The 12,843-nt window shown below is 43.5% G+C and overlaps 1 protein-coding gene across 4 annotated transcripts in view; it reads left to right on the forward strand.

Moving 5' to 3' along the window:
• The first annotated feature begins 484 nt into the window (after nt 1–484).
• The window catches only part of B4GALT5 (beta-1,4-galactosyltransferase 5), a 67,572-nt gene continuing 55,213 nt past the window's right edge, over nt 485–12,843 (forward strand). For 3 of the 4 annotated variants that reach the window (XR_006103467.1, XM_042462699.1, XM_042462700.1), the window contains exon 1: nt 485–745. Coding sequence is in view for 2 of the 4 variants with exons in the window: in XM_042462699.1 (XP_042318633.1) it covers nt 622–745 (124 nt within the window). In the remaining 2 variants the exon portion in view is untranslated. Of the gene's footprint in view, nt 746–7,828; nt 7,849–12,843 lie in introns of those variants that run through there. The other variant, XM_042462701.1, reaches the window with a different exon arrangement.

Below are 12,843 nucleotides of genomic sequence, written 5' to 3' on the forward strand. Positions count from 1 at the left end.
CTTTAAGCAGAGGCTGGATGGCCACCTGTCGGGGGAGCTTTCACTGAGAGTTCCTGCATGGCAGAATGGCCTTGGACTGGGCGGCCCTTGCGCTTTCTTCCACATTTTGCGATGCCATCGCGTTTAATAGGACTTGAGCATCCACGGATTTTGTTATCCGCGGGAGGCGGGAGCGGAACCCACCGTACAGTATGTATAAGTGAGGGCAGTGGAAAGAAGGGGCCGAGGAGGAATTTGTGGACGGTCCCTTAGCGCCCGAGTGGCGCCTTGCAGGAGGGGGCGGAGTTTGGAGAGAGTCCCTGCCTGGCCCCCTCCTTGAGGCCCCGCCCACTCCCCTCCAGCCTTTGGTTCTCGCCCAAAAGAAAGGGAAAGCGCAGGGAAAGGAGAAGGTTCTTATTTGTTGCTTCTCGTGCGCCGCCGGCGGACGGCCCCTCATTCATGGCGCCGGCAAGGAAGGGGTCGACGGAGGGAGCGAGCGACTGAGGGAGGAGCCGCTGCTGCTGCTGCCGCCGCCTCTTCTCCGTCGCCGAGCCAGCCTCCGCCTCGGTCGGCACCCTCGCCACTCTCCTCCTCCTCCTCCTCTGGACCACCGCGGCGGGAGCGAGGAGGGGCCGGCCGACCATGCGGTGGACGCGGAGCCCTGTGAGGCCCTGGCGGCTTCCCCGGCGCTCGCTGGTGGCCGCCTTGTTCCTCTTCTCCCTCTCCTCCTCCTTCCTCTACTTCGTCTATGTGGCGCCCGGCATCGGTGAGGAAAAGCGGGATCCGCGGGTGGGTCGGGCACCTTCATGCCAGCCAGGTCCAAAGCGCACCGCAGCGCCAAGGAATTGTGGGAGTTGTAGTTTTGTCCGTCGTCTCGGAGAAGGTTAGGATGTCTCCGCAGGACTACACTTCCCAGAACCCTCAAGCCTTGAGCAAAGGCAGCCTCGAAAGGGATTATTTCTTCGCCACTCAAGAAATAACCCAGTTTGGTGCCGCTTTAACTCGTTGTCTGGCTCAAGGCTATGGAATTCTGGGAATTGGAGTTGCTCCGCTCTGGGCCCCACAACAAACTCCAACTCCCAGAATTCCATGGGGAAGAGTCAGACAACGAGTTAAAGCGCTGCCAAACCGGGTTATTCCCCCAGTGTGGATGCAGCCCTTCATGGCGAAGGGAGGCGAGAGGAAAACTCCCCCTCAGTCGCCGCTTCTGCTTTCCTTCAGCTCTGAGGGGAGAAAAAGGGGGGAGGGCGCGCGCCCGCCAGGCCGCTCGGAGACGCGTGTGCGCATGCGCGGGCGCGCGCCTCCTGTTTGGGGGGGTACGAGGGCCCTTTTTTTGCCCCCTCCCCTTTTTTCCTCCTCGCTAACGGTCGAAAGCGGGGGGGAGGGGCGGCTGAGCGCCTTTGAAGGGAATGAGGTTTTGTTTTTTGCGGAGAGGAGGGAGAGAGCTGCTGCGCGGAGGCCGCCGAAACCGCCCCCTCCCTCCCTCCGTTGCCGCAGCCTTGGCGCGTCCCTCACAAATGTGCATGAGAACATTAGACGTCTCTGTCTGTCCGGAATGGACTCTTCTGGGACATGGCCTTACAGCCCGAAAACACCCACAAAGCCCTACCTCTCCTCTCCCCTTGAAAATCATCGCCAAGCCCAAAGTGAGGCGGAGGCGGCGACAAGCCTCGCCTCCCGCGTCCCTCTTCTTCGCCTGACTCCCCCGAATTATCCATGTAGAAAGGTGGAAACTTCGAGAGAAAGAGAGGTCTTGCTGCTGAGGCGATGCCTGCCTTCTCTTCCTTCCTTCCGCCTTTTCCCGCCCTCAGCTCTGAGAAGCCCCTTCGTCATCCATTCTAAGAACCTGAGAAGCCTGGCCTCCATTCGCTTCCCTTCCAGCGAAAAGCAATAATAAGCCAGAATGAATGGCCTTTATGTCGGACATCTTTCAGAGCTCCACAGCAGTGATAAGAATACATGGCTTTTTATGTCAGGCATCTCTCAAAGCTCCACAGTAGTTGTGTTTTTGTGGGGGGGGGGGGTTTCAGGCTCTGGCCATGTTCTGGAAGAGTTTATTCCTGACGTTTCGCTTTGGAGATGCCAGTCACAGACGCTGGCAAAACGTCAAGGACAAGCTCTTCCAGAACATGGCCACAGAGTCTGCAAAACCCACCAAAAAATGTATGGATGCCGGCCATGAAAGCCTTCGACTTCACAATAGCAATCATAATAAGAATAAATTGCTGTTGTTTCGGACATCTCTACTGTAGCATACCTGCACTGCCCCTCTGGATGTTAACAGGGTTTTGAAGACCCTTGTTGGGTTAGGCTTGTTCACTTGTTGGAAATTTTCATTCATTTGGGGTTCTACATACATTTCTATGGCTTTAGATTCAGGTGTGATCGCTCCCTAATGTTAGCAGCAGCACTGTTAGGCAGATTTCATTCATTTTAGGTTCTATGTAAATTTCCATGCCTCTGGATACAGCTGTGATAGCTACTTAACCTCAGTGCCAGGGCTGTTAGGCAGGAACTTTGTGTCCTAAGTTCATTTCTATGGCTGTAGGTACAAGTATGACAGCCCCCCAGCATCAGCAGCAGCAGCAGCACTGTCAGGCAGGGATTTTCATTCACTTGGGGTTTTACACAAATGTCATTTACATATAATTTACACACGGTTTCTGTTTCTGTGGATACAGGTGTGATGGCTTCCTAACACCAGCAGCGGTGCTTGTTAGGCAGGGATTTTCATTTGTTTGGGGGTTTTACATAAATGTCTTTTACATAAATGTCTAATTCTGCAGATACAGCTATCATTGCTCCTTAATACCAGCAGGACAAATTCTTCCTAAATTGTAATCTCTGCCTTCCCCAGCCTTCCCCATTTCTCTCCTTTGACTAATTCATGGTGATATCCTCTCTAGTTCTCTCTACAGTACAGAGGAGGGAGAAATTGGGTACATACATAGCAGGTTATGGTGTGTGTGAACAGCTGTAAATGTCCTTCCCTCACCTCATGCAATTGTGCAGGCTGTATGGATAAAATTGTTTTGTTTGCAGCAATCCCTTTGATAGGAAGAACATAAGATCTGTTGCAAGCAATTCTCAGGCCAGTTACAGACCGGCACTTTAGTGCGTGACGAGCACGCATTACGGTTACAAAAGGGCGGTGTTTCCGCACCGCCCTAACCCTAGTGCATGCTCGTCACGCACTAAACAGCAGCAGCCCTTCCATATGGCCGCCGCCGTGAGGACGTCATGGCTGCGCTGCCTCTAGACGGGGCGGCGCGGACGTGACGTCCTTGCTCTACGCCAGGGCGCTTAGTGCGCCCTGAACACGGAGCAGGAAGGAGCTCCATTTCGGAGCTCCTTCCTGGTTTAGCCCGCTGGGCGCAGCCTTCAGACAGCTGCGCCCAGCGGACTAAAAGAGAAAGGGGCCAAGCGGCCCCTTTCTCTTCTCCCTGCCGCTGTGGGGTGTCCTTGGGGCTTGAAGCCCCAGGGACACCTCTTTTCTGGCTGCGGGGAAGCGGCGTTTTGCTGCTTCCCCGCAGCCCGAAAAGCGGCGGATCGGGGCCTCAGCGGCTGCCGGTGTAACCACTGAAGCCCCGATGCTCTGGGGGAAGGGGCGGGTCCAGACTGCCCCAAATGGGCGGTCTATAACCCGCCTCAATTGAGCATTTAAAAGCCCACAGTGAAAACAGGTACCTATATGGCTCCTGCAGCTGGTCACTACCAGAATGGTCAAATGCTGTATGATGATAGTTAAAAACAAAGTATTACTATGGGGATTAAAAAATAATTATTTAGCATTGCTGCCTGATGTGGAAATCCTGTAACCATTTATCTGGGAATAATTCCTATTCAGATCACCAGGATTGACTTCTGAATAAGCATATATAGAATTGCACTGTTAAATGTTTTTTCCATTCCAATTTTTAGAATGCTTTCTGCAGGTTGAAAGCAGAAGGTTTTTTAAAAAATCAGAGGGGGTTGTCATAGGTTTCCAAGAAAAATTGAATAGACAACATAACACAAATTGGCAATAGTCTTTTGTCCAACTTCCTGGTTGTTGTTGTTGTTGTTGTTGTGTGCCTTCAAAACAATCTGAATAATGGCAGAACCTAAGGCAAAACTATCATGGGGTTTTCTGGGACTGAGAATCTGTGACCTACCTAAGGTCACCCACTGGATTTCCATGGCTGAGCGAGGAAATGAACCCTGATCTCCAGAGTCATAGTCCAACACCCAAACTACTACATCACACTATCTCTGACTTTACTGTGTTCCGAACCATAGCTTTTGACTGGAAACCCAGTCCAGCTGCACAGGTATGCTTCTGTATATGAAAGCCAATTGCTAATTTGTATGCCTAATTTACATGTTTTAACTTTTATACACACTCAGGACAGTTAAGCAGAAGTTGGAATTATCATAATATATACCAGTAATAAAATTGCAAAACAACAACATTAGAGCAAAGACAAATGAAGGCAGCAGATAAAGTGTATCTACAACAAAAAACAAGTGCCTCCCTAAATAAGTACTATCAGGGGTTTTGTTTTGTTTTGTTTTGTTCTTTTTTGCCTCTCAGGGCAGAGAATTCAGATAACATGAAAGCCTCTTTTTCTTGTAAATTATGCCTCCAGTAGCATTCGGAGGTAGAAAAGATTTTCGGATGTTGAAACGACGTTCAGTCCTGGAAAAGGATTGGTTTAACATGTTTCACAGTGTGAGGGAATTCTACAGCATTTTCTTCTGCATTTTTTGATACTATTTCAGTACTGACAAGCAAAAAAATGTGACAGTTCATCTCTGAACAGCTGCCTCTTCAGCCAGAGTCCAGTAGTCTTTCAAGAGATACAGTACTTGGAAACATTTAAAATAAGTAAACCCTTTGAAAGTCTGTGTGGAGGTTCATTGTGAGAACTAAGTTGGAAATCACTCCAACCATAAAAAGTAATGGGCATTCAAAAATAAAGCAGAAATATATGTGCCTGTAGAATTAATAAAAATACAGCTGAAATTACGACCAAATGTCAGATTCATGCAATTGCATCTGTAGTTGACCAAAGAGATTCCAGCATACATTGCTGTGGCTGTGAATGCTGAACTGATTTATGAATTTGACATTTACTGCAGGTTTCTTCCTTGCATGCAAAATTTCTGGAGTGGCTTATTTTCAGTGTTTCCCATGATGAAAGTGTGGGATCATCAAGAAAAAAAATTGATCACCAGGATTTCCGGTCTTAGATGAAAATAAGGAAAAAAGACAGGCACAGGCAATTCAGCTTTCATTGTTCAGGTATAAGGATGGTGCTAAAAGCTAAAACCAGCAACCGAGGTCAGCCTGCATCAAACTTCATGATGTGTGTTCAGAGATACAAGAGATTCTGATAAAGGGGGTTGTTTTATTGGTATAGTAATAGAGTACAGAAAAGAAAACAGCCATTTTCTCTCCCATGTTGCTAAAAAGGTAGAGGTAATAAGAACTCTTGTCTGCTGAGCTGTATCTTCTCGGGGAGGTTTGCCTAGCAGTGGTCCTCCAGACGTTTTGGGCTTCAGCTCCAAAAGGGGCTCCAGTCATCTTGGTCTCCTCCTGGGGACCTAAGTCCAAAACACCTGGCAGACCAAGTTTGGGAGCCACTGCACAATGGTGAGCTGAAAGGAGCAGTTGTGATTGCATTTCAAAACCACATAAATACAGCTATCTAATCTTTTGTGGTTGTTTCATATAGGTTGTCCATAGTACAAACAGCTCAAGCAGCTTTAGTATTAACTATAGTTGGTTTCAGAGTAAAATCATGGAAACCAACAGAACTTAATCAGTTATGTTAAGTATGACCAGGGCTGTGTTTGCACTGCAGAAATAATCCAAGTTGACACTGTTTTAACTGCTGTAGGTTCCTAGGATTGGTAGTTCATTGTGGCATCAGAGCTCTCAGACAGAGAAGGCTCAATGTCTCACAAAACTATACATCCCAGAATCCCATAGCATTGAGCCATGGCAGTTAAAGTGGTGTCATACTGGATTATTTGTGCAGTGTCGATGCATCCTAAGTCTGGTTCTAGCCCAGTGTTTCCCATTATAGTACCTCTGTATTGTGGTTATTTAAAATGTCATTCTCTATACAGTGGTGCCTCGGGATACGAAATGATCGGGTTACGAAATTTCCGGGATACGAAAAAGTTGGATTGGCAAAAACTGTTTCGGGTTACGAAATATTTTTCGGGTTACAAAATTCATTTAGGCGCGAAATTCAAATGCTGCAAAGTGCAGCTATAGGCTTTCCAGTGCTAACGGAAAAGTGTTTCGGGTTACGAAATTTTCGGGTTACGAAAGGAATGGCGGAACGAATTAATTTCGTAACCCGAGGCACCACTGTAACACTTTTCCCACTACAAGAGCATGCTTTGAAATTCCAAGTATAGAACGTGTAGAAATGAATGACAGTATCTAGGCATATTTGATTCAAAAGGAATCATGTTTCAGAGTTGCTCAGTTTTTTTTCCTGTCCTTCAAATGTATTTAAGAGTTGTCTTGTACATTTATGATTGTTGACAGGATCTAGGGCTGCTGCCACACTGCAGAATTAATACAGTTTGACACTGCTTTAAGTGTCATAGGTCCAGTCTATGGGATCCTGGGATTTGTAGTTTGTTGTGCTGCAGAGGTCTCTAAGAAGAGAAACTACAAATCTCAAAATTCCATAGCATTGAGCAATGACAGTTAAAGTGGTATCAAACTACATTAATTCTGCAGCGTAGATGCAGTCAAATTATGTTAATTGTTGAATAATGCAAACTGTAGTGCTGGTCCTTAAACAGAATATCAGTTTGCCCTATAACTCCTCATCCTTAATGGGTTTATTGCTTATAAAACAAAGAAGCAATGATAACATGTAATTCTGTTCAGCTTTTCCTTCCAAACTAATCTCTAAACAAAGGGAGTAGCTCACTGGCATTCATGAGACAGACGAAATAGCCTTTTCTGGTGCTAGTCCAAGCTTTCATAGGAAATCATTAAATCTTGCAACTTGCTTTCATTACAGTAACATTTAATAAACAATATACTGTAAAACCACTCTTGGTGACATATGAACATGTATAGAGAGATTGGGACATTTTTTTGGCTGGTGGGGCACTTGGTTTTTTTTAACATCAAAGGTGATTGAGAGCTTCTTTAAAAATATCAAAGGGCTCTGTTTGCATGTCCTATTTATATTGGGGAGCTAAGTATGCATCTCTCTCATTCATAATCTTGTTCTTCCTTGGGAAAAGCCATTGATCCTTGTTAAAATATCTACACAGGAACAATGCACAGGAACAGTAGCATATCATTATACTGGTTAACATTTCAGGCACTAGAATTCAAAAAGAATTCCAAGTTTGTATTTTCCTCTTTTACTCTGTGTTGGTTTATGCCGAGCATAAAAAGATTGAGAAATATATTATATTCAGACAAAGCTGTTATATAAAGTGATATATTCCCAAATGCTCACCTTAGAGATGTCTTTATCAATGGCTTTTCATGTATATAAAATAAAATAAAAAACGTGTGGTTATATCATGGAGATACTGAGTAGCATTCCTGCAAATCCTTAGAAGCAACACTGTGAGTTTAAACTGAGTGGAGTTTTGTTAGTCCTTCCAAGACAAGCAGACTAAAACTCAAATAACTATTGTTAAGAAGTTGCTTCAAAAAGAGGAGGAGATAATTTCTAGGAAAGAACCCCTTTGGTGATGTTTCTGAAAACAAACAGGGACATACTTGAAAAGCAATGTATAATCGGTTTTCTTTCCTTTCCTTTCTTCTACTTCCTTCATGCAGATTATTGTTAGCTTTCCTCTCTGAAGTTAATTGTAATGCGTTCATCAGATTAACTGAAGGTGAGTGTCTTAGAATACAGATATGTTGTCTGCAGCCTTGGGCCTATCTATAGGTGTGAGCAGATACATGGAAGGTCATGGGTACAGCTATGTGGGTGCATTCCTACATAAGTGCATTCCTATTTAAGTGCAGTTATAGCACTTAAAATGTGATACAGGACCTGACAGCTGCAAGTGGATGTAAAGCTTTTCTACTCCAGTAGACAGTCCACCATATGGAGCTACACTTATAGGAGTTCTCACCACTGTCTGTGGGTCATTGGCTTTAGTGAGGCTAATCCCAAAGGCAAACATTTGACTGTTTAAGTCTTAATTTCCACTAAAAAAGAATAAAAAATCTGTATGGTAAAGCCTTGATTTTATTTGGACTCGGCATTATATTGGATATGCTTTATATCAGCTATTTCCACATGATGTTCCAGGATTATTCTGTACAGTAACCTACAAAGCTTTCTTTATATGCCAGAAATGAATAGAGAACTGTCCTTAGATTATCACAAAGTGTTATTCAGTGAGGTAGTTTAACATGGTTTGTGCTGCTTTACTGATCCTTTTTCATGTGCTTGCACATATATTTGTGTTTTTATATGTACTTTCAGAGTAGTGAGTAACAAGGTTTTTATACATATAGACACTAATGGGTGCATTTATATATCCAGGCCATTTAAAACATGGTTCTTGTAAGCCTTGCTTCAGTTACTTAGCTTGGGGACTGATGCAGTGATAATTTTAAGTGCTCTGTAGGTTTAGCCTTCTGTGATCACTTTCATATGAAGCTATAGAAAGAACAGTGCTTGAGCTGCCTTGTTGGGTCTTCAGTTCTTAAGTTCCTGAGATAATGGGTCAATTTACACTTCCTTGCTGTTATTTCAACCTGTCAGTGTAAGTTTGCCTGTTGACAGTTCACAAGCACAAGTGGTAGATAAAATGCTTGATTTGGATTTCCTTCTTTGCTGCTGGTGATAAGTGCAAAAGGTGGTCATTTTGACAACTACATAGAATAAGGATTGTGATTCAAAGATTGAATAAGGTTGAAAACATTGATAAAAATGTTGGAACTGGACAGTTGATGACCCCCCCCCCAAAAAAAAGGTTGTTGGACTGCAACTCCTATCAGCCCTAGGTAGTACAGTCACCGGTCAGAATTGTGTGAAGCAGTGGTTCTGAAACTTTACCTTTCTTGATCCCTTTTACATCTACATGTGGATGTCACCCCCACCATTTTAAGTAGTATATCAATAAAAGTAGTCTGTTTTTTAGTATGCACATTTTTGTTCACAAATTTATGTACATTCATATTTTAACATTTTATAATTACACACTGTAGGCTCCTTCTTGCTGATGCAATACCTGATGGTACAATATTATTATTATTATTATTATTATTATTATTATTATTATTAATTTAAATCTTCTTAAAAGAATGCTTCATTTTCAAAACAAATACTGTTCATTTTATAATACTTCAACATTGACTGAACAGGAACAGACAGTTCAAGAAGGAGATGCCCATACCTCCATTTCCAGCTTTGGCACCACAACACCTCTACCTCATTCCAAATTGCTGTCACTAGCGGTCTACAACTCTTCCCTCCTGTGCCTACAAGGATGATGAAACTGCTGCAGAAATCTTCTTCAGTGTTATCCTCTTTCTCTTGAGAAGGAAGATGACACTAAAGGAGATTTGTGCAGCATCTGTGGCAAGTCCAGTCTGGCAGTGGTGTCCAACTTGCCCTCCTTCTGCTGTCCATCACCTTTCCTGCCAACACTTCTAGCCCATACCCACTTTCCCACCTTGGCATCATGACGCCTGTGCCTTACTTCCAGCATGACAATGCCACATCTCCTTTGTCGGTCTACAAGCTTTCCCCCTGCACTTTGTACGACAATGACATCTCTAGTTCATTCATCCTAGGAGGTGCATCAGTGGCATGGGAGTGAGCTGTAGGCATCATGGTGCCAAGGTGGGAAAGGGCTGTTAGCAAGAAAGGAGATGGAGAGGAGGAGGTGGTTTCACCAGCAGCCCACCCAGCCCTTGAGCAATTTCTTGTGCCTCCTTTGAATCCTCCCTTGACACGTGCGTTCTGCACTTTGATAATCACTGATGTGGAGGATGCATAATCTTTTAAAAAAATGCATTAAAATTAGACCTGTAGTTCTCCAAATCCCAAAATGAAATTAAAATTTAATTATATTACATCCGATAAGCCAGTTTTATTTAATATACTTTACTTAATTTGTAAAAATCACGGTTTATGTTGCATTTTTTGTTTGGTTTTTCCAAAATTGGGACTTTGCTTTTCTTTTGAAAGAGTACTCAGTCTGAGAAAGAGAGAGATTTCTTGGGTCTAGTAAAAATGGCTGATAACTAATATGTGTGTGTCCCATTTCCTGGCAGACTCAACCGTATTCTAGGTTTCTTCTGTGCTACCATGAGTAGAAAATGAGTATCTAGATTCTATTCTGGATTCTGATTTTGAGGTTTATATGCATTGTGGCAAATTGCTATGCACATGTCTAGATCACCTAGTAAATAGATATTGAATTTGACAGTGGAGTCTTGTGAATTGTTTTGTGTAATGTTGTAAAGAAAGATGTGACATGATTTGGCAATGGATTGAATTTTTTTTTGGGGGGGGGCGAGAAGAGCAAAGCTGTACCTCATCAAAGTGTGACTGAATAGAAAGACCAGGGCTGTTTAGCAAAGGTAAATTTAGTCCTAAACATACCCCAGAGGAGATTCAAGTAGCAATATTAGACACAGTTGGAGATGTGAAATTGGATGTAGGCAGAAAGATTGTAGTAGACAGGTAGAACTTGGAATTATATATAGGTGGCACACAGATCCATGCAAAGTGATGAGACTGTCTGAGGGCAAATGATTAAAACAGCAGTAGAACAGTACTACTCATAAATTGGTGGTCCATGGTGATCTACATGTCCATGGAAGGTTTCCAGAAGAAGAAACAGTGGTATCCACTGGACATGAATATGATACTGCTGTCTTGAACATCTGGAAAAAAGTGCAGGTCCTCCTCACATCAGATAGTCTGAGGAGCACTGCAGTAGAGGGCCAAGTGCAGAATCTTGAGTCACACTAGCACAGACAAGGAAAGTAAAGGAAAGGTGTGGTTTCCCTATGGAGGCATTGAAAGAACAGTTGGGTAGGAAGTAAACAATCTGAAATCAAAATTAGAGAGTCCTAGAACATAAAGGGAGTAAACAAGGCTTACCAACCTTTATCAGGAGCAGGAGAGAATTGTCAAAGGGAATGAAGAGAAATGGAGGCCTTCAGATTTGGCAGGGAAGAGGTTGTCAATCTTTTTTTATGAGGGCAGTTTTAGTGAGGTACAAAGAATGAGGGAAGATCACCAAAAACTAACAATGGGCCCAAACAGACAGGCCAAAATAAAGCTGCTTCAGGTCATTTTGGAGGTATGCTGTTTAAATGATGCATGCGTCCTAAGAGGCCAGAAGCCTCACCAAAGCCACTCTCCTATCCTAAGGACGAGTGTGGCTTTGGTGCAGCTACTGGCCTCTTAAGATGCATGTGTCATTTAAACAGCATACCTCCAAAGTGATCCGAAGCAGCTTTATTTTGGCCTGTCTGTTCAGGCCCAACGTATCAAAAAGAGTAGTTTACAATAATATCCAAAATCCACAAAACAACAATACCTCTATGGGGCAAATCAAAATGCACAAAATGCATGATGAAAGCTTTCAAAGCTCCGTTGGCTGCTTCATCTGGCAAATGTATTAAAAGTCATACAGGAGGGGAAATATGACAGTGTTAGAGTCATAGGCCTACATTTTGTCAAGATGTTGCAGTCAGTTAAGATGGTATGGAGGGATATCCATGCAGGCAGAGGCCATTCCTTTTGCCCATGTGGGCTTTGGGAGACAAAGAGTCTTACAGTCCAGGAAGAAACACAAAAGACACTTCCTTGGAGTTTCAGGTTGCCTCTGTAGGATGAGAGAAAGCTTGAAACAGCAGGAGAAAGCCGCATGGTTCATGACGATAAAGGAAAGGATGGAAATTGGTCAATAATTGGGAAAGGAGGATGGATTGTGCAGTGTTTACTTATTCATTTATAAGAATGTGGACATAGTGGCATATTTGAATGCTGAAGGGAAGGTGTGAGAGCTGTGAAAGAGGCTGATCATATGGTGAAAGTGGGAGGGGGATTGGCATAAGAGATAGCAACTAGAAATTTTATCTTGTGAGCCACCTTGGGTTCCTTTTGGATAAAGGTGGCATAAAAAGGAAACAAACAAACAAATGTTTTTGGGTGTCTGCAGCCCTTTCACCACCACAGCAACAATCACTTTCTGTTACTGAAAGACATGCTCTAGATACTTAAAGCATTTTACCTCTCTCTTTTGGGGTGGGAGTCTTCTTGATGGAGAGTTTAATTTCAGAATGGCATCCCAGAGTAATTTTTAGCCAAAAAATTGAAATGAGGGAGTGGGAGTGCTAGGAGGCCCAAGGTCCACATGGAATTTTGCCACAGACTGTACATTTCCTGTGGGTCCCATGACTCTCACTTTTACCTTAGTTATTTGTGAGAGAAACTAATTATACACAACTGATGGTTTGTAACTACTTACTTCCAAGCCCTAGAAGATAACAAACAGAAGGAGTGAGTCAGGATTGAGAATGAAAGGGGGCATATTTTTTGCAGAGGGTTAGTCAGATGTGTCAAGAACTAATTATTGGAATGAATTAGAGGTGTAAACTATAGAATTTAATTGAAATCACAGCAAGGAAAGAAAAAAAGAGGCAAGGATAATTCTCTTGAGAAAACTAGTTAATCAAAGGAATAAAGGTCAAGGAAGACAAACAGTGGAGATTGTGGTGTGGGTAGATAGTGAGCAACACAGAGAGATAAAAGGTATTTCACAGCAGATGAGTTGGACACAAAGCTATTCTTGGGGAAGACAACTCAAGAGAATGTCTTAGAATTTATCCAAGTTAAACATGGAAGGGAGAGGCTA

Source organism: Sceloporus undulatus, chromosome 4, assembly GCF_019175285.1.
Source record: "Sceloporus undulatus isolate JIND9_A2432 ecotype Alabama chromosome 4, SceUnd_v1.1, whole genome shotgun sequence".
Classification (NCBI taxonomy): domain Eukaryota; kingdom Metazoa; phylum Chordata; class Lepidosauria; order Squamata; family Phrynosomatidae; genus Sceloporus; species Sceloporus undulatus.